At 45.9% G+C, this 22,689-nt stretch overlaps 1 protein-coding gene and 1 non-coding gene across 2 annotated transcripts in view; both read right to left on the bottom strand.

The window, feature by feature from the left end:
* pcnt (pericentrin) overlaps positions 1 to 4,605 on the bottom strand; it is an 83,737-nt gene extending 79,132 nt beyond the window's left edge. Inside the window, exons 1-2 of the mRNA XM_056295408.1 lie at positions 4,558 to 4,605; positions 3,173 to 3,202 (exon numbers count right to left, since the gene is read on the bottom strand). Of these exons, the coding sequence (XP_056151383.1) occupies positions 3,173 to 3,202; positions 4,558 to 4,605 (78 nt within the window). The remainder of the gene's footprint in view (positions 1 to 3,172; positions 3,203 to 4,557) is intronic.
* Positions 4,606 to 19,454: 14,849 nt separating this feature from the next.
* On the bottom strand, positions 19,455 to 19,527 carry trnak-uuu (transfer RNA lysine (anticodon UUU)). The gene has a single exon. It is a non-coding gene; the product is annotated as a tRNA-Lys (tRNA).
* Between the last annotated feature and the right edge of the window lie 3,162 nt (positions 19,528 to 22,689).

The following is a 22,689-nucleotide window of genomic DNA, read 5'->3' as shown; positions in this document are numbered from 1 at the left end:
TGTAGCATCAATTCCAATACAGCTATTTCCATAAACGCTTGACATTTTACTTAAATTCCATCGGCATTGGTGTGGTACAAATCCACCTCATGCCATTTCTGTATGCTTCATACTCACTCTCTCCAAATCTCCCTGTCTCTTCTTTAAGCAGCTTAAACCACATTACAGTGGTTCACATTGTGGAGACCCTGGTAAACCGCTCCATCAATCTAACAGTCAATCAATCACTGACTTCCCCTCTCTCTCTCCGTCTCTGGCAGTAAGACGTCGATTCTTCCTAAACCGGGCAAATGTAAATCCCCAATGAAGCCAGACACCTGCTCCACTGTCTAGAAAATCTTCAAATATCCAGGGAGGGGTGCACCCCTCATCTGTAACTCCCTCTCACAGCCTACAGAACAGTGAAATTCTCCAACTCTGCCTAGGGGATGGTGAGAGTCTGGACTAGAGGGAGAGGGTGGAGACTCATAGATGAGTCCACATGGAGAGGAGGAGGTAGAGCTGTGCGTGTGGTGAGCAGCGTCACCATCTTCATATTGAATTTGATCTGAGATCACTTGACTCCAGCAATTCAACAATTGCTTTGAACATTGGATCACATCAATGTGGATGACATTAAAAAGTGTGTGTGTGTTTCTGTGTTTTTGCATTTAACACATTTGTCTTCATGCTATTTAATAATGTGCTCTGCCTGGTCTTAGAATGGCTTCATTGGGTTTGCCATTCATACTATTCACATGCTTTGCTCCAGGCTATGATGCCATCATATTCTTGCTCTCGTTTACCTCTTTCCAAACCAATGCTTTAGACCGCTTCCCCTTCGGAACAATCAATCCCATCTATGATCACTCCTTACCTCTTAATCCTACATCTGTTCCGCCTCGTTGCCATCTGAGACCCCACCCTCTTGTGTCCTCACCTCCCTATTTGCTGCTTCTGCCTGCCACAATACATATGTCCTGGAAATGCACATCAGCCAGGAGAGCTGTGCTTGGCCTGAGGCAGCCTCTGTAATGTTAAGAGCCTGGGTGACTGGTCCTAGTCACATTGAATACAACTTGACATAATGCTGCACACTGTTGCTCTCTTAAAAATGAGACAAGGAGAGGCTGATGAGTCCAACATTGATCCATCTTTTGGTGTGTGTGTTTGCTTTGTGAAGATACATCCACACCATGTTTTTGTTTTGGCTGAGGATCAGTGCTCTTGATGTGCTCAATAGAGTAAAGATAACTGACAGCGCTGAATCACCATAGCAACCTTGTGAGACACAAATGCCATCAATCTTTTTTGAATCTCAGGGACTTATTGCACCACCTGATGTCCTACAATCAGAATGACAGTGCTGAATACAAGCAGCATGCAGACAGATTAAGAGATTTGATCCAAATGCAACACAAATTTACTGTATTTCAATTTGCAATAATTGGGTATTGCAAAGTGAAGGGAATCAAGTACCTTGTACCGCAGAGAAGAAAGCCTTGCTTCACCACCAAAAAACGGACAGAAAATACTAAAGTACCCCTCCACTTAAAATTTTGTTTTTCTTATGTTTGTGTCCCCTAAAATTTCTGGCCTTGACTATACTGACTTGTACCTGTGCAGACTTTGTCAGTAGAGTGGTGTTTTCACATTCCTCTACTGGAGGAGGAGCAGTCTGTGCACTTCCCTAAAATCTGAGATTCAAACGTACCCCGGATAAACTAGATTTGGTACATCACAATTCTGAAAGCCAATTGATGTCTGATATACAAATGCAGGGTGGGCATAGACACCTGTAACCTCCTGCGCAGAGCGGACTTGTTGGTACAGAAAGCGAGTTTGCATTAGTATAGTGAAAGTTTTGACAGCAAACATGGTAGAGTGTGCAGTTTTTGGATGTAAACCGGACCCTGGAGTTTTCTTCCACTACCCACCAATAAATCCCACTATAATGCTAAAATGGTCGGAATTTATTTACAAACATTGGGCTCACATGCCTACAAACCTGGAGGGACGCGTATCTGCAATGCTCATTTCAGCTAGGAGTGTTTCCATAACCTAATGCAAAAGTCCGTGGGTTTTCACAAGAAATTAGTGTTTACGTCTGATGCTGTGCCGACTATTTATCCTGGGACTGCGACAGCGAGCGGGAGTCAGTATGTAAGTTATGCATTTCTTTTACTCAACCAACGGTCAAATGAAAGCCTTCCGCATGTAAAATGTCCTTTGTGACTTATAAATAGCATTAACTACATTAGCTTTTTGCTAGCTGCAGCTAGTTGTTTACTAATAGCAAAACTTTAATATTTAGCAAACGTTTCAAAGTTCAGCCATATGAAACAATGACGGCGTCACGGCGGCCCAAGGTGCATAATTTTTCACCCGAAAAACAGCGCGGTGTGCAGTGTAAACCTCTTTTTTAGTCTGGGCTTTGACTCCAAAAGCTGATGGACCAGCAGCGAGGGATTCCCCGGACCCCCCCCCCCGTGTGAGTCAAGTTGAATTTAACTACTGCTAATGAGATAAAGATAAACAGACATTACACATAATGTAAAAATCTAAGCCAGATGAAATATCTTTTTGCAAACTCTGATTGGACATCTGGTATATAATTACATACCAACAATGTGAAAATGTGAACACACTAACATCGTAGCAGATATTATTGTATGTTTCACACTGCCTGTTACAAGCCAACGAACAACATAAACAAATAAAAGATGCTAATTACACTTACCATTCTGATACGTCTGCTAATTGCCGATTTTGGCATACAACAGAGTCTGAGTCTGGGTCTGACTGAGGTTCAAACATGTATAACTGAATCTATCCGATGTTTGCTCTACGCTAGCCATCTTGATGCATACCGCTCTTTCACCGGTCAACCTAGAGAAAGCAGCGATAGTGGGGGGGGGGGTGAGTCTTGTGATATTTGCATATTCATATATCCTGAATTACTCAATGAGGGAGAATGAGTATTTGTGCTTCCAGCCCCTTTTTCAGGGTTTTAGCGTTTACTTTTTATGTGCGAAAACCATGTATATTATATATTATATTAATCATCTCTGAGTATTTTTAAACTTTAAAACGTGTCTGGAGGGGTACTTTAAGGAATCTAGATCACAGAAACAATCACCACAAACCCACAGTTTCCACAATGACTCCAGTCATCACCGGTCTCTTTACTTACCAACTGACTTTTTGGAATGTTGGAGGATTTCTGTCATGAGGAATGATGGTGGTTCCATTTAGTTATGGAGTTATTGTCATACACAAATGGGTAACACTACAATTATTTGGATTAGCCAATTTCTTGGTTCTGGGTTACAGATGCAATGACTACACAATGTCATTCGGTCTGTTGTTTTCAGTGAGTAACCTAGTTTGTACACAATAAAACTGTGTTGTCTAACAGCATTGGCTTTTCACCAACCACATCACTACCTATATAGTTAACAACCATCGCCTCCAAAAAGGCTAAATGCAATACAGGAGTGGAATTCAAGGCTTAAACTGTCTTGGAACTTTCTTGATTTTTTTAAGGCCCTGCTTTGGAACATAATTACAAAAGCAATGTTTAAAGCGTTATAAAAAATGCAACTTAACTGATTGATTGATTGAACAGACGGGTGAAAAGCATGCCACTTGGTACATAGTGAAGCTAATATTAGACCAAACACCCATTAGCTCTTGCAGTCATTAGGCTGATGTAGATTAATTTTACCTAGCCAGAGAGACTGCGGGACACATCATTAGCTGAAAAAATAAGCATTAATTTTTAGCCTGTTTCCGCCAACTCACATTTTGAAAAAGATGAAAAAATGGGGTGCAATGATGGTGTTGTGGGGGGACTGAAGGTGGGAGTGTTTTAAACCACACCCCAAGTGACTTCGTGATGAAACGTTCCTCCCACTAAACGTTGTGTCCAGTTGAACTGATTCAACTTTCTGGGGGCCTCTGATTAGGGTTACGATGAGTTATGAGAGCTGCTAAACAATTTTCATACGGCAAAAGCGAAATTTCTTAAAAAATAAGCGGATATACCTAGAATTCAACAATTACGAGCAATCATAACTGGTTTGGGGCTTTGAACATTTGACAAAAATAAAAGGTGCATGCACCTCGAAAGACCAAACATTTCATCACGTGTTAATGCATCCAAATAAGAGCCCTTTTCCTCAAACCTCTCAACTTAGTTTAGGGGATTGAAGCACAACCAAAAACCAACATGCATCTTTACATTCTTAGTGGGAATGACGTACCTCGGGTGCAAACTGAATAACTGATGAAGTACATATTGCGAATTATTGCAGAAACAAAGTGCAGCCATTCAATCTGCTAGTGATCAAATTGCTGTGTATGCGCGGCAAATTTGGAAACTTTCATACACATACAGAGAATGTAATTCAACGGCCTAACATCAACCGAGCAACGATGAACCAGCCTGAAAACAGGATTTCCCTGGTTTAGGGAGAAGCGTTTTGCAGTGAGAACATGCAATCGTTTATGACAAAAGAGTTGGCTAACCTATAACTAGCACTAGCCGGAGTCCAGGAGCTAGAGTTAGCAACAAACCTTTGCTCTTCCTACATCCAGTTTCCTTTGTCTCTCATCTTCATCCATCTCTTGATTGAAACAAGACCATAAAACGTTTAGGACAAGTGTCCTAATGCGTACAAAATACTTGCGCTTTTTAAACACCTACACTTGGACATGAGTAATACTACATTCTACCAGTCTCTGCTTTCTGTGAAATAAACTGTCAACAGATAATATTCAATATGGCCGCCAAGAACGTTCAAATCCGCCTTTATCAAGTTTGGTTGAATAAACGAACCAATCTTTTCATTAGGGCTCATTTTCTTTGGCCAATGAATTTTGATATTTTAAAATATCGCCTGCTTAATTTTTAAAATCCCGCCCATTTTATGCGTAACCTGAAACTGAAACGTTGATGGATGTTTTACGTAGCCAATAAAAGTGGGTCATCAGGAACCGTCTTCCCACTTCGCGTCAGTGTTTTGAAAGTACGTGTAGTATTTTACTGGCTGAGATTCCTCCTAGGTAAATAGCGCAACGAGGCGCGGGTAAAATAAATCTGTCTTTACAAAAGAATCAGAATCAGAATACTTTATTTATTCCCGAGGGGAAACTGAGTTCTATTACAGACACTCGCGCTCTAATAACTAAAAACTAACAAGATACAAGATTAGAAAATAGAAACAGAACAAACAGAGAAATAAAAGATAAATAAGAATTAGAAATAAGAACAAAATATATCAACAAGCATGGTGCACATAACACCCTATCTATACTGCACTACCGCAGCACACAACAAGCAGCACAAACAAAACTCGACAGGGCCAATCCAATTACCATTAACTCAGTGTTTGATTTAGCCCCGTCAACAAACTTACAGTCATTCACATCACATTTAGTGCAATTAATTAACAATAAGAGAGAACATGACCTTGTTCCAGTTATCTATCTATCTCTCTATCTATCATCTGCTAAACAGATAGTTTTGCTAGTCTGTCTCTATGGATGATAAGGGTTGTGGTAATGGTTGACATCGAAGGTGTGTGTCTGTTTAGGTGGACAGCAGAGGATCTGAAGGATCTGCTGAGTCCACTATCGGCTCATGGACATTACAGGCATGCAAAAAATTAAAAAAATTAAAAAATCTATCGCAACCACCGCTGAGACTGAAGAAAAGGCCTCCATAGCTGTGAATCCAGAGGAGCAATCTACGGAGTATACAAGCTACTGCAAAAGGGAATAATCACTTAAAAACTCATTCAACAGTCTAATGCTGAAAGACTTGAGATACTCCTTGATGTACGTTGATATCTGTGATAACGTGTTCTTTATGAAAAGATGTAGTTTCACCAGATTTGGGTTTACCGATTTTATTCAGTCTCGTGGAACAGCATACAGATTCACATATTGTCATTTCAGTTATCACTACTTACTCTGTGTATGTCTCAACTCATCAACTTGATAACCCTAGGGGTCAACTGTACCTCCTTAGGGTGTGGGGTGGTACTGCAGGTAAGTATAATATGAACAGGTAATCAGTATACAACAATATCACTGATATTGCATTCAAGTTCAGCAGAACGAGGTAACATCTCTCTCTCTCTCTCTCTCTCTCTCACTCGCTCTCTCTTACACACACACACACACACACACACACACACACACACACACACACACACACACACACACACACACACACACACACACACACACACACACATGATCTTTCTCATCTAATAGTAATGAAGTAGGCAGGATAGTTGCAGCACTGTGGCTGGTCGTCAACAGGTATGTCCTATGGCAACCCATTTGTGGCTTTGGACTGATATGGAGACAGAAACGTTGATGCTAGGTGTGTGAATCCAAAGTGAGGAGAATCAGATATTTAAACCAAAGACATAGTATGTGTGTGTCTATGTGTGCTTGTGCACTTCAACCTATTGATATCTGTACTGAGACAATCAATATTTTTTGTTTTCTTTTTCCCTCTTCTCACCTCACAGCATGGAAAATCCTATGGTTGATCAGATGACTACACTCAAACTGAAACTTCTAGAGAAGGAAGGTGAGATTTTCATAGATAGCTTTAGTTTGTTAAGAGATCAAAAGGTTTTTCTAAGATACACTTTCACTTAATGAAAAGGGCAAAACCAGCACATGACAAATACTGTACAACTGCCTTCCATAGAGACTGGAGAACAAATGGGACAACAAGCAGAATCTGTCCAATTAGCAAGTAAGTTCAACAAACTGTCTTTTGTGATCAAGTGCTATTTTGAATCTAAGACACCAAACAAACTTGCGTTCATGGGTACAGTCTTACATTTACTATGCTTTCAGATGAAGCTGCTTTCTGGAGTGGTTTAACAACAATAATTATAATGTGTGTGTGTGTGTGTGTGTGTGTGTGTGTGTGTGTGTGTGTGTGTGTGTGTGTGTGTGTGTGTGTGTGTGTGTGTGTGTGTGTTATAGTGCTGTGGGTTGATGGTGTTGGTTGAACCATTTGGCAACACGGTGGCCCAGTGGTTAGTGCTGTCGCCTCATAGCAAGAAGGTCCTGGGTTCGAACCTCGGGGTTGTCTAACCTTGGGGGTCATCCCTGGTCGTCCTCTGTGTGGAGTTTGCATGATCTCCCTGTGTCTGCGGCGGATTTTCTCCAAGTGCTCCAGTTTCCCCCACCATCAAAAAGATATGCATGTTTGGGTTAATACTCCTGTCTGTGCCCTTGACCAAGGCATGGCAAGACGACCTGGAGTTGGTCCCCAGGCGCTGCATGGCGGCTGCCCACTGCTCCTAGCTTCACAGCTGGGATGTGTTTTACATGCAGAGAAGAATTTCCCCACAAGGATTAATATAGTGTATCAAAATCCAAAAAAAATACAAAATAATAATAATACATTTTATTTGTGGGCGCCTTTCAGAGCACTCAAGACACCTTACAGAATACAATTAAAAATCAAGCAGCACTATATCAGACAGCATAAAGTCAAAACAAAGCAGGGTAAACAATAAAAAGTTAATACAACAAATAAGTATAAAATCATCATCTGCACAAAACTCAGAGAAACGTGGATCAGGCTGAATATGCCAGTTTGAAAAGGTGCATTTTGGGATGGGATTTGAAGGTTGAAAGAGAGTCAACGCTGCGAATGTCTTGTGGGAGAGAGTTCCATAGATGGGCAGAATGACTGAAGGCTCTAGACCCCATGGTAGTCAGGCGGGCCGATGGTGTAGTGAGTTGGAGAGCAGAAGAGGATCTGAGAGTGCAGGAGGGCGTGTGGATATGAAGGAGTTCAGAAAGATACAAAGGAGCTAGGTTATTAAGGGTCTTAAAGGTGAGAAGCAGGATCTTGAAGTCAATTCGGTATTTAACAGGGAGCCAATGGAGTTGCTGAAGAACAGGACTGATATGATCTATGGAAGGAGTTGTGGTAATGATACGGGCACCAAATTCTGGACCAACTGAAGTTTATGAAGACACTTCAGGGGAAGACCAAAGAGGACAGAATTGCAGTAGTCAATGCGGGATGTAACCAGGGTGTGAACGAGTGTGGCGGTGCTGTTGGGTATGAGTGACAGGTGAAGATGATTAATATTGCGTAGGTGGAAGTATGCACACCGACCAACATTGTTGATGTGAGCTTCAAAAGATAATGTGCTGTCTTAGAATAATTTTTCATTCAAGTCAAAGTCAAAATCAACTTTAAGGTCAATTCTGCCATACAGAACATACAGGATACATACATATGCTGTACAGGGCATAAAGAGGATCGAAATGCTGTTTCTCTCAGACCCCAGTGTAGGCGTATACAAGTGCTAAAACAGAACAACACGGATTTAAAAATACCAGGATAAAAAAATACTAAAAAGCACTAAGAATTTAAATACTTATAAGTTAAACTGGGGGTCGGGGGGACAATAACATGGTACAGACCAAGAACAAAAACTGTAATGATAACAATTATAGTGCAAAAAGTGATAAAGATGTGCAAGTAATATGTCATCCACAAGATGAGTAAGTAGCAGCAGTTTTGGAGTCGTAATCTGTACAAAGTGGTTAGTGCTGAATATAGGCATAGTGGTGCTGAGTGTAGGCTGGTGATGCTGGACATGTAGGAAATGGAATGGGTGAGTTACAATACAGACTTTTTGGAAACAGAGGGGAGAGAGTTCAGCATCCCGACAGCCTGATGGATGAAGTTGTTACCCAATCTGTTGGAGTAGGCTCAGCGACTCCAGTATCTTTTCCCACATGTCAGGAGACTGAAGAGGCATAGTATGTGAGGGATGGGAGGGGCCACTCACAATGCTGGTTGCTTTGCGGGCTAAGCGGTTGTTGTATATGTAAGGGAGGGAGGCACATTGATCTTCCCAGCCACATTCACTATGTGCTGCAGGGTCTTGCGGTTGGAGGCAGTGCAGCTCTCAAACCACACAGTGATGCAGCTGGTCAGAATGCTTTCAATGATACCACGGTAGAAGGAGAACACGATGGGTGCCTGGGCTCTTGCTCTCTTTAGCTTCTGGAGAAAGTAAAGATGTTGCTAGGGTTTCTTGGCCAGTGATGCAGTGATATTAGTCCAGGAGAGGTCCTCAGTGATATACACACCCAGAAATTTGGTGCTGCTCACCCACTCCACAGCAGTACTGTTGATGGTCAGTGGGCGGTGTTGGGTGTGGGCTCTCTGGAAGTCAATAATGTCCTTTGTTTTCCCTACATTTAGGGAAAGATTGTTATCTTGGCACCACGTGGCCAGTTGGTTCACTTCATTCCTGTAGTATATTTCATCCAGAGGTGGAAAAACCCGGTCCAGAAAGTAAAAACCCTAACTGTGTATTTACTACACCTATGTAATAAACCATCAGATTGCACTGACTAATTTTCCAAATCAGCTGGTTTAATACATGGATGGAGTAAAGACACGGTTAGAGTTTTTATTTTCTGGACCGGGTTTTTCCACCTCTGAATCATTGTTGGTGATGAGACCAACCACAGTTATGTCATCAGCAAATTTGACCAAGTGGTTGGAACTGTAATTTGGTGCAAAGTCGTGGGTCAGCAGGGTGAAGAGCAGGGGATTGAGCACACATTCTGGGGGCGGGGCGGGGGGGGAGGGGGCGTGCTCAGTGTGGTGGTGCTCAATTTTTTTATTGCCGATCCTTACTCACTTTGGTCTCTCAGTGAGAAAGTCTAGTATCCAATTACAGAGTGAGGTGTTCAGGCCCAGCAGGTTCAGTGTCTTTGTCAGCTGCTGAGATGTTGAATGCTCAACTGAAATCTATAAATAGCATTCTTACATAAGAGCCCTTGTGTCCAGGTGGGTGAGGGCTAAGTGGAGGGCAGAGGAGATTGCATCATCAGTGGACCGGCTGGCACAATATGCAAACTGAAAGGGGTCCCGTGAGGGAGGAAGAACGAATTTTATTTGATGCATGACTAGTCTCTCAAAGCACTTTATGATGGTGGAGGTCAGTGCGACAGGGTGGTAGTCATTGAAGCAGGATGGGGGTGACTTCTTTGGCACAGGTATGATGGTGTGATGGTGGTGGCTTTGAAGCATGTGGGGACAACAGCCTGACTCAAGGTGTTGAGGATGTCCATGAGGACATCGTTGAGCTCTTCTGCACAGTCTTTCAACACACAACCAGGTATGTTGCCCGGACTGGCAGCCTTGCGGGTGCTAATCATGGAGAGTGATTTCTTCACATTGGCTGAGGGAGGGCACAGAACCTGGTCGTTGAGAGGGGGTGGTGTCTTCTGTGCAGGCATGTTGTTTAGTGCTTCAAAACATGCATAGAAGTTGTTGAGTTGCTTCAGCAGAGAGATGTTGCTGTCACAGGCCTGTGGTGGAGGATTGTAGTCCGTGATGGTCTGGATCTCCTGCCACAGGCTCCATGTGTCTCTGTTGTCTTTGAAATGACAGGTTATCTTTCTGGTGTACAGACTCTTGGCTTTCATGATGCCATGGGACAGGTTGGTTCTGGCTGTTCTCCAGTTCAGCTGCATCTCTAGCTCTGAAGGCAGCATTGCGGATCCTCAGCAGTCTGTGAACCTCCCCTGTCAGCCATGGCTGCCGATTAGCCTGAGTGGTGATGGTCTTAGTGACAGTCACATCGTCAATGAATTTGGTGATGTAGGCTGTCACAGTCTCAGTATACTCCTGTATGTCAGTGTGTTGGCTGTATGTGGCTGCTGAACTTGACCCACTGACCGGGCCATGTTCAGCCCTGGAGTGCCTAAGTGGCACCCTCATCCCAAACACGTATCTGTTTCTGAACCGATTTAATGACTTTTACCCTTTGTCTGTATGCTAGCGTTAACATAACAGTGATGTGGCCAGAGAGGCCAGCGTGGGGGAGGGGGCATCCTTGTATCCTCTGTGGTTCAAGTAGACCAGATCCAGAGTATTATTTTCCCCTTGTTGGAAAATCCCCATGCCGGTGTAGTTTTGGTAATAATGATGTCAGCATGGTTGAAATCCCCAGCAAGAATGAGAAATCTATCTGAGTGGGCTGTCTGTTGCTCACTGATGGCACAGTACAGTTCAAGTGCTTCATTTCTGTCCTTGTTTTTAGGGCTAGGAGCTATATAATACAGTTACCAACAAAATGGCTGTAAATAGAGAGGCCGGCATTTGATGATCATAAACTCCACTTGCGGTGAACAATGATTAGAGACCACCAAGGCGTCATGGCACCCAGCATCACTGATGTAGACACATCCTGAGTCATTAATTATTATGCACAACCCAAATATACACAAACATGTGCTGAAATGATCATAGATTAGCCACTACAGCTTAATGCTAACTTAACATTGAAAATGCCATAGACAGGTTAGCATCGCTCGCGTTTTTAAGTTTACCACACATTTATTCACTGTTTCAGAAGACTATAACAGGTAAGCTTAACATAAATAGGTAAGTATTACTTACAGATATATGTTCTTTAGGGTTCAGCAGAGAAAAATTAACAAATGAGGAGTAAAAAACAGCGGTTTGCTTCAAGGCTTTCTTCCATGTAAAGGAAACTACAGCAAGTCCACATGAACAAACAGCGCAGCACAGCAGTCAACATCCACCTTCTCTTAAAGGGCCAGCACACACAGTAACATCATCAACCATCATCATCAACACCGGAGCCCCTCAGGGCTGTGTCCTCAGTCCCTTTTTCCACACTCTCTACACAAACAACTGCATCAGCCCTTCACACATCACCACTTACTACAAATGCTCTGATGATACTGCCATACTAGGACTACTTAATGACAATAACTCCATCCCAGCCTATCAACACTCCAGTTCTAATTTTACACAATGGTGCATGGATATCTACCTCCAACTGAATGTGAACAATACAAAAGAACAGGTCATTAACACACCAAACACATCCCTCACTGGACTGAACCCCATCTCCATCCACGGCAAGACAGTAGAACAGATTAACAACTTCAAATATCTTGGACTCACTTTAGGCAGTAAAGATCAACACATTTTGATCATGACATCACTGATATCCATAAACAATCCCAGTAGAGACCCCACGTCATCTGCAAGCTCAGGGCACTTTCTGTTGCCCCCACCTCCTGTTGTTACCTTGCAAAAGCATAATCCAACCCATTCTGCTGTACTGTTCCCCATTTCCATACCACGTTGAACATCTCCAACAAAAACAGTTACCAGGATCACACATGCTGCCTCCAAGATCATCCACTCTCCTACACCCAACCGCTCAGACATGAACAACAGAGCTATCACATGCTTTGCAGTCACACTAGTGAGTGACACTGCTCACCTCCCAAATTCATATGTTATACTACTGCCATCAGGCTGCAGATACAGGACTCTGAAATGGAGCTCGCTTTGGCAGAATTTTTGTCCCTTCTGCCATAGCACTAAACAAACTGCCTAGCATAGAGCCAAATTTAACTGCGAGTGTGGGTGAATGTTTTTATGCTTTTATATAAGTGTTATGTGTTTTATGTATCTGTATGTATATCTGTACGTTGCAGTGTGGTTATACTTATGTTTCTGCGCATGTACTGGCTGTGAAAACAAATGTCCTGCAGGACAATAAAGGCTATACCAGGGTCCGCGGTGGTGTAGCGGTCTAAGCATCGGCTTTGTGTCGATGCAGTTGCCCACTGGGGACCGGGATTCGCGCCTCGGTCTCGTCAGTTCCGACTATGGCCGGACTCGACAAAGCAGCAATAATTGGCGACGCTGTCTTCGGGAGGGGGGCGAGTCGGCTTGTGTTCGTCACATGAATGCGTCTCTGTGTGTGTCGGAAAAGCAGTGGTTCGGCCTGGATTCACCTTGTCACAAAAGTGGGGAGACGTCTCTTTCGAGACTGCCGGCCGGTGAGACGCAGTTGGCGAACGCATGCAGTACGAGGGTGGGTGTTTGTACTAAAATATGAATCGATGGGCCACTAAATTGGGAGAAAAAGGGAAAAATCAGAAATAAATGTGAAAAAAAAGTATATATCAGGGGGCGTCTGGGTAGCTTAGCGGTCTATTCCGTTGCCTACCAACATGGGGATCGTCGGTTCGAATCCCCGTGTTCCCTCCGGCGTCCCTACAGACACAATTGGCCGTATCTGCTGACCCGGATTGGGGATGTTGTCGGGCGGTGGAAAGAACACCTTGAGGAGCTCCTGAACCCAGCTAACACGTCTTCAGTGGAGGAGGTAGAGTCTGAAGACCCGGGGGAAGCCCCACCCATATCCCTGGCAGAGGTCCCTGAGGTAGCTAAGAAGCACCTCGGTGGCAAGGCGCCGGGTGTGGATGAGATTTGCCCTGAGATGCTGAGGGCTTTGGACATTGTTGGGCTGTCTTGGCTGACACGCCTCTTCAGTGTCGCATGGAAGTCGAGAACGGACAGTACATGTGGAGTGCAGGACAATATGGGGTGGGGGTTCCCATATTTCTGAATATTAGCAAAAAAAATGTGTGTGTTTGTGTCTGTCCTTCAGTCTGTCTATACAGCTGTAGCAGGACTGAAATTTCTATCTGACCACAATTGAGGCTCACTTATGTGAGGTAGTGGGAACTGCATGGTAAACATTGTGGGAATTCCTTAGCACTGTAAGGAGGTTAGACTGCACCAGTTCAATAACATAGAGAATTTCCTTGGCAATGATTGCTTCTTGAAATTACAGTGGACATATAAGGTGACCTTTACTTTGCGCATCAGATAATTGAGGAACATGCTGTCGGATGTTATGGTTTACGCCAATATTGATTTAATACTGTAGTGGGAAATGCCTGGGGATGTACTTTGAATGTTGCACTGGGCTCGTGCAGCTAGAGGACCAATCACAGGTTAGCTCGCGCTGTCACAGACGCAACTATATTAGACACCGCGGGAGAGACAAAGGCCAGAACTGTTTAGTAACCATATCGTAGACTGTCACCTTAGCGTGGGATAGAGCAGGGAAACCTAGCGTATCCTGGGCTAGACAGTAGATACGGTGGCTAGCAGTGGTAGTGTTAGCAGCAGACTGCCTCGGTACCTGTAGCTAGCTGACTACCCCCGAGAGCTTCCCCAGAGAGACTGAGAGAGACATTCACCCGGTCACACCGGAGCCAGAGTACAGAGAGAGAGAGAGACACGCACCCCGGAGAGCAGCCATCCATCTCCCGCCCCGCCTAGAGCTCAGCCGCCCTGTTCCATCACTAGCCCTGGCCCCAAGGTGAGCTTGCTAACCCATTAGCACACGGCTAACTAGCTAACTAGCAGGCTAGCCCTAGCATTGGCGCAGCTATCTAGCTAACGGTGGTGAAGCCCGGTTTGTCACACCTAAAAGTCCCCGCCTCCACCCATAGTTATCCGGGCTATAGAAAAACCGCGACAAGTGGTGTCAGAAGTGGGATAAAAGGTTGGGATTCGCCATAATCTCAACACCGGAGGATCCTGCCCCGGTCACATGGCGGCATAATTCAGCCTGCACACTGTGAGCTAACCCAGCTAGCAAGAAGCCATTTTGTACTTCTTCGTGAAGTAGAACCCCAACGAAAAAAGTGAATAAGAAACTTCTTTATGAAGTGGAACCCAAACGAAAAAGTGAATAAAAAGACTCATTAGTTTCTCAACGCCATTCACACTGTGAGGATATTGTTTTTCACCGAGTTTCACCCTGAAAGTGCACAAAAGGACGTCCAGTGGCGCTAGCTAATTAGCATTGACATTCTGCAGCATTTCAAAGCAGCATTTAGCAGCTTTTTGGCGGCATCGCTATAGCTAGCTAGCAACTGAGTGAGTCAGCCATTTTGTGAAGCACTGTAATTTCTTCAGTAGTCACGTAAATCAGTGGAAAAATAAAAATGTCACAGGACAAAGAAAATGTAAAAGAACAGTCTGAGTTGAGTCTGGATGGTGCTGGTGTGGGGACAGAAGACCCCGGAGAGCACGCCTGGATGAAGCTCCTCCTGGCGCAGATGGAAACCATGAACCAGACCCAGGTTCAGATGCAACGCCAGATGGAAAACATGGAACGCCAGACCCAGGTTAAGATGTAATGCCAGATAGAGATGCAGATGGAAGCCCTCACAGCGCGTATCGATGGACTAGCGGAAGCGGTGGCTAAGCGATCTCGTCCCCCCACACCTCCCATTCAGCGCACCGATTGGGCCCGTCATCGTTCAGATATCCAAGGTGAGCCTCCCGGTTTGTCGCCCATCGCTCAAGTAGTGAAGCAAGGGGTTTCTCCTAGTAGCCCTCAAAGCGATAGTGGTGTAGGGTCGGCAGGGGCTGTGCTCGGAGAACGAACTAGCAGAACGGTGCAAGACATGAGCCTACTCTCGCAGTTCACCCCGGCCTGGGAGAACCCAGGGGCCAGACAGCGAGACGGCGCTGATCACCTGTTGCCAGCAGCTATGGCCGCAGTGGCTAACTTGAGCGACTGGCGCAACGAGGAGACGCCAGCCAGGCCGAGCAGCAAAGCGGCCCCAGCAGCCCTGCGCTATACAGGAAATGGACCCAGTGAGCCCGCACCACTTACCAGCACTCCGATCGGTCATGGTGGAAAAAATGGAGCGACTGCAGTACCACCCCCCGACGGGATGCAGGGTGGCCAAATGTCCCTGGACAGCAACGGCGGCCGAAACCTGCTGGATGACAGCGTTGGAGGGCAGGCAGGTTCCTCTAGAGGTCAACAGAGCCAGACAGGAGACCTTCAAAGTCGGAGCGGCAACCGAAGCTCACAAGGTCCCGACCGAGGACACGAAAATGACATCAAGCTCCTCGCCACTTTTGATGGTAAGGGCGACTGGGATAGTTTCGTTGGACCATTCGAACGGATGGCGAGAAAGAGGGGCTGGACCGACGAGACCTGTTTGGACGCCTTGTATCTCCGACTGAGGGACAACGCCATGTCTTTTGTCATCGCGCAGCCGGCTCCGATAAAAGATGACTACCACGCGCTCATCACCCAGTTACGCCGCCACTACGGTAAAGAGCTGCCTGAGGGAACTGCGCGCCGTAAACTCAGCGAGGTTAAGCAGGCCAGAGAGATGACCCTCTATGAGTTTGGCGAGGAAGTGAGGAGACTTGTCACACTGGCATACCCGCAGGTTGGTGTTACACTGCAGGAGGCCTACGCTGCAGAAGCCTTTCTGCGCGGGCTGAAGAACCAAAACATCGCGTATGAAGTCCTGGGGGCAGAACCCAAAACACTAGCTGAAGCAATCAGGAAGGTTGAGGCACGCGAGTATGACTTTAAAGCGACGCTGGGGCGAGAGGTTGAAGGAAAAGGGAGAATCCGGCGAGTAGCATGGGAAGACGAGCGGCGTCGCGATAGCTCTCCAAGTCCTCCGCCGGTAGGAGACAGCATGAGCACCCCCGAGCTCAAGACCCTGGCCAGGGGCATCGACAACATTAACAAGGTGAAGTTGCACAGGCACATCAGCCCAGACCACCTACTCCAAGTGTGTTCTAGAGTATGTCCACTGCTGGAGAAAGAGGTTCCTGCCAGCGTGCCTGGTCTCCACAGCATCCTGGGAGCCGGCAGGCAGAACCTCCTGCGTACCAACAAGAGCTGCAAGCATGTTGTGTGGAAGGGCTCAGCGCTGGCTGCTCTGCACTGTGGACGACCCCCAGAGCCTCCTATTATCTATGGGAGTCCACCCAATATCGTGGAGACGAGCAATGGGCGTCGGCTCAATGGCTCCTACCGTCTACGCCAGCTACTGCCTACAGCTGTCTACCAGCACATGAAGATGCACAAGAGGATTCTGGGACATCTCTCCTCTGTCTACTGTGTCACCTTCGACCGCACCGGGCGACGCATTTTCATGGGCTCAGATGACTGCCTGGTGAAGATCTGGGGCACAGATGACAGGCGCCATGCTCTGTTGTCTGCTCCAGCACCAGCCATAGGGCCGCAGGAAACACCTGAAGGAGGTCCTCCCGCTGCTGACATGGAGGAGCCGGGGGCGCAGAGAACAGAGGAGTACGAAGGAGTGACAGAGCAGGAGGAGATCGATGAAGACCTTGATCTCCGGCTGGAGGACCTGTTCCACGCAAACGACGATGGAGGACCCAGCACACCAGGCTCCCCGGCTCGGTTCCAGCCGCTCCAACACACTGCTGCCAGCTACTCTTCAGGCGAGTCGACAATCACCCAACGTCGTGGGACAGCAGCCTGTGCTCCGGGCGGGCAGTCCAACGCCCCTGACCCAGAAGGAGACGAAGCCGACGCCGCTGAGTCCCATCTCCCGTACACCACCAGACGGGGCCGGCCAGTCCGGAGGCCCGCCTGGCTCCTAGACTAACTTTGACGGACGTGACTAGTTGACTTGGGGGTTACTAGGCTAGTCACAAGAGTCCAGTATGGATAGCGACCACCCACATTTGTTTGACGCCCTTTGTTCCGGGCCTAGTTCATTTCGCGGGTGTTCTGTCCCATTTATCATGTTAGATTAATCAGACTGATCTTTGTAGTCTGTTGTTCATTTATGTTGAAGGGACTCAACAGTGCTGGAGGGGGGCAGTGTAGTGGGAAATGCCTGGGGATGTACTTTGAATGTTGCACTGGGCTCGTGCAGCTAGAGGACCAATCACAGGTTAGCTCGCGCTGTCACAGACGCAACTATATTAGACACCGCGGGAGAGACAAAGGCCAGAACTGTTTAGTAACCATATCGTAGACTGTCACCTTAGCGTGGGATAGAGCAGGGAAACCTAGCGTATCCTGGGCTAGACAGTAGATACGGTGGCTAGCAGTGGTAGTGTTAGCAGCAGACTGCCTCGGTACCTGTAGCTAGCTGACTACCCCCGAGAGCTTCCCCAGAGAGACTGAGAGAGACATTCACCCGGTCACACCGGAGCCAGAGTACAGAGAGAGAGAGAGACACGCACCCCGGAGAGCAGCCATCCATCTCCCGCCCCGCCTAGAGCTCAGCCGCCCTGTTCCATCACCAGCCCTGGTCCCAAGGTGAGCTTGCTAACCCATTAGCACACGGCTAACTAGCTAACTAGCAGGCTAGCCCTAGCATTGGCGCAGCTATCTAGCTAACGGTGGTGAAGCCCGGTTTGTCGCACCTAAAAGTCCCCGCCTCCATCCATAGTTATCCGGGCTATAGAAAAACCGCGACAATACTATTGAAAATGGTGGGATTTAACGACTGACTCCTGAAAAATAACCCGTAAAATTAACTTGTGAAAGTTAAAAGTCACTCAATTGACCTTTTGCAAAGTCCCGCCCCCCTTAGTTACTGTTACTGTGCCCGTCAAGCATTTCAGAACTATCCAGGAAGTAGCCGGAAAACACCAAAACATGAAGGAAGAAATGAGCGCATTGTGTGGGTAAAAGTACCAGTGATAATACATTAGCTGTATTAGCTATCAATAATAGCTAGTAGCAAGCTTAGCTTGGAGCAGACAGGTATTTTGTTGATTTTGGATGGATTAAGCTGGCCATGGGGTCTGCTATACTGCCAAATCTATTGCCGACATTGCGCTTCTTGCGTTCTGGGTTTCGGGAAGGGAAAGAAAATGACACCCCCTCCAAACTTTTCAGATATCTAGTATCTGATTTGCAGATCCCATAGGCACACCGTTTCAGCATTTTGCTGTGTTTGAAAGCTTGACGGACCGTTGCTAAGGTAGGATTGGACAAGCACCGTTGTGGGGCGGTACTTCGCGAAAGGTCAATTATTCTGATTACGTATTTCTGTGGTAATTTCCTATTTTCGGTTATAAGCGTCTATGAAAAAATGAGCAATGAAAATAATGGGTTCATCATTTTGGTGATTTGTTCCTTGCGTCAGTTGACTGGAAAATATGCTCAACTTTAATCCAGTTTAATCTAATTTAATTTAATGCATTTATTTCATCATGGACCGTGTACAAGTACATTAAACTCAAAGAGAATGGATGCATTCCATGAGATTTTTATGGCTAATAGCCAATTTCAATTACAGTCCCTGGGCATGGATTTAAGAAATGGCATACAATACAAGATGCATGATAAAATCCAAGTGGAACACAATTAAAATAACAATTTTGCAAAAAACAGTCAACCCCCTCTTTCCTCCCGCCTGCAGCAACACACACACACACACACACACACACACACACACACACACACACACACACACACACACACACACACACACACACTGCAACCGTAAAATCATGGAAATAAAAAGTGTTTTACTGGATTCAGGTTACATTAAATCCAATTTTAAACATCACGGGAAATCGCTTGGTAGTTTCGCACACTTTCAAATCTGTGAATTTATGTTATTATACTGTACGGACAAGGATTTGGAGTTAGTGCAAGTATGATTTATGTGTTCACGTATGTACTTTTGTTTTGTTTTTTTATTTTGGAGGCAAATCTATTCTTATGTGAGCAAGCGTGGCAGAAATCTTCCTGGAATGAACGACACGTGATATCTACATGTAATCTTTGCAGTGCGAAAAGCTCTATCGCCCGAACAGGGACTTGAACCCTGGACCCTCAGATTAAAAGTCTGATGCTCTACCGACTGAGCTATCCGGGCTCGCAATTCGCGATGGTGACTATACGTACAAATCATTTACCACATTAAATGAATCGCAATTTATCTGACCGTGTAGAAACTGTGTAAATGATGTTGACAATCCTAGGTTCTCACATTTTCCCACGTTTTAAATAGGTGCGCTATATCTATTGGCCAGCTATGTCGGAGATGTGACTCCTATGTGTAGTTGGCTTCATGACAACTGATTTTATTTTTTGCCCCCCCCTTTTTTTTCGCTCCCCAATTATATCGGCCAATTACCCCACTCTTCCGAGCTGTCCCGGTCGCTGCGCTACCCCCTCTGCCGATCCGGGGAGGGCTGCAAATTACCACATGTCTCCTCCGACACATGTGGAGTCGCCAGCCGCTTCTTTTCACCTGACAGTGAGGAGCTTCGCCATGGGGACACAAATAGTTTTTGGCCAGGTCAGTCAATCCCAGCGCTTGAGGGCGGGAACTTGCCAGGTTCTTTTTTTTTCCTAGGGGGAAAAAAAAATCGCCAGGGGCACGTAAGTCAAGAGTGTGCTGGAGGTGAAGAGTGTCGGACAGAGTGATGAGTATGACGCTGGAAATTGAAGGTGTATTGATGAATGTTATCAATGTTATGTAAGTTGGGTGTGAGATGGAAGAGAAAGAAGAATTCTGGAGTGAGTTGGATGAAGGGGTGGAGAGTGTACCCAAGGAGGAGTGAGTGGTGATTGGAGCGGACTTCAATGGGCATGTTGGTGAAGGAAACAGAAGTGATGAGGAGGTGATGGGCAGGTATGGTGTCAAGGAGAGAAATGTGAAAGGACAGATAGTGGTGGACTTTGTGAAAAAGATGGAAATGGCTGTGGTGAATACATATTTCAAGAAGAGGGAGGAACTCAGGGTGACGTATAATTGTGGAGGAAAGTGCACACAGGTGGACTATATCTTATGCAGAATGCATGATCTGAAAGGGATTGGAGACTGCAAGGTGGTGACAGGGGAGAACGTAGCTAGGCAGCATCGGATGGTGGTCTGTAGGATGACTTTGGAGACCAAGAAGAGGAAGAGAGTGAAGGCAGAGCCAAGGATCAAATGGTGGAAGTTGAAGAATGAAGACTGTTGTGTGGAGTTCAGGGAGGAGTTAAGACAGGCACTGGGTGGTAGTGAAGAGTTACCAGATGGCTGGGCAACTACTGCAGAAATAGTGAGGGAGACAGTTAGGAAGGTACTTGGTGTGTCATCAGGACAGATGAAAGAAGACGAGGAGACCTGGTGGTGGAATGAGGAAGTACAGCAAAGTATACAGAGGAAGAGGTTGGCAAAGAAGAAGTGGGATAGTCAGAGAGACGAAGAAAGTAGACAGGAGATGCAGTGTAAAGCGAAGAGAGAGGTAGCAAAGGCAAAGGAAAAGGAAAAGGCATATGGTGAGTTGTATGAGAGGTTAGACACTAAGGAAGGAGAAAAGGACCGATTGACTAGACAGAAGGACCAAGCTGGGAAGGATGTGCAGCAGGTTAGGGTGATCAAGGATAGAGATGGAAATGTGCTGACAAGTGAGGAGAGTGTGTTGAGAAGGTGGAAGGAGTACAGGGCTGATGAATGAAGAAAATGAGAGAGAGAGAGAGAGAGAGAGAGAGAGAGAGAGAGAGAGAGAGAAGGTTGGATGATGTGGGGGATAGTGAATCAGGAAGTGCGGTGGACTAGCAAGGAGGAAGTGAGGGCAGCTATGAAGAGGATGAAGAGTGGAAAGGCAGTTGGTTCTGATGACATACCTGTGGAGGCATGGAGATGTTTAGGAGAGATCGCAGTGGAGTTTTTAATTAGACTGTGCAGTCTTAGAAAGTGAGAGGATGCCCGAGGAGTGGAGAAGAAGTATACTGGTACCGATTTTGAAGAATGAGGGCGATGTGCAGAACTGTAGCAACTACAGAGGTATAAAGTTGATCAACCACAGCATGAAGATATGGGAAAGAGTAATAGAAGCTAGGTTAAGAGGAGAGATGACGATCAGCAGTATGGTTTCATGCCATGAAAGAGCACCACAGATGTGATGTTTGCTTTGAGAATGTTGATTGAGAAGTATAGAGAAGGTCAGAAGGAGTTACATTGTGTCTTTGTAGATTTAGAGAAAGCATATGACAGGGTGCTGAGAGAGGGGGTGTGGTATTGTATGAGGAAGTCGGGAGTTGCGGAGAAGTATGTAGGGGTGGTGCAGGATATGTGTGAGGGAAGTGTGACAATGGTGAGATGTGTGGTTAGAATGACAGATGGGTTCAAGGTGGAGGTGGGATTACATCAAGGATCGGCTCTGAGCTCTTTCTTGTTTGCAATGGCGATGGACAGTTGACGGACGAGATCAGGCAGGAGTCTCCATGGACTATGATGTTTGCGGATAACATTGTGATCTGTAGCGAGAGTAGGTTGCAGGTGGAGGAGAGCCTGGAGAGGTGGAGGTATGCACTAGAGAAGAGGAATGAAAGTCAGTAGGAGCAAGACGGAATACATATGCATGAATGAGAGGGAGGAGAGTGGAATGGTCAGGATGCAAGGAGTAGAGGTAATGAAGGTGTATGAGTTTAAATTCTTGGGGTCAACTGTACAAAGTAACAGGGAGTGCAGGAGAGAGGTGAAGAAGAGAGTGCAGGCAGGGTGGAGTGGGTGGAGAAGAGTATCGGGAGTGATTTGCAACAGAAGGGCACCAGCAAGAGCTAAAGGGAAGGTTCACAAAATGGTTGCAAGACCAGCTATGTTATAAGGTTTGGAGACGGTGGCAACGACAAAAAGACCGGAGGTGGAGCTGGAAGTGGCAGAGTTGAAGATGCTAAGATTTTCATTGGGAGTGACGAAGGACAGGATTAGGAACGAGTATATGAGAGGGACCGCTGGGGTTGGATGGTTTGGAGACAAAGCAAGAGGCAAGATTGAGATGGCTTGGAGATGTGTGGAGGAGAGATGCTGGGTATATTGGGAGAAGGATGCTGAATATGGAGCTGCCAGGGAAGAGGAAAATAGGAAGGCCAAAGAGGAGGTTTATGGATGTGGTGAGAGGATATGCAGGTGGCTGGTGTGACAGAGGAAGATGCAGAGGACAGGAAGAGATGGAAACGGATGATCAGCTGTGGCGACCCCTAATGGGAACAGCCCAAAGTATTAGTAGTAGTAGAATAAAAGTAGTTTTTCATTACCATCTGT

This window comes from Lampris incognitus, chromosome 16 (genome assembly GCF_029633865.1).
Source record: "Lampris incognitus isolate fLamInc1 chromosome 16, fLamInc1.hap2, whole genome shotgun sequence".
NCBI classification, from domain to species: domain Eukaryota; kingdom Metazoa; phylum Chordata; class Actinopteri; order Lampriformes; family Lampridae; genus Lampris; species Lampris incognitus.
Note: the sequence above shows the minus strand (reverse complement) of the source record. Positions and strands in the feature narration are given on the sequence as shown.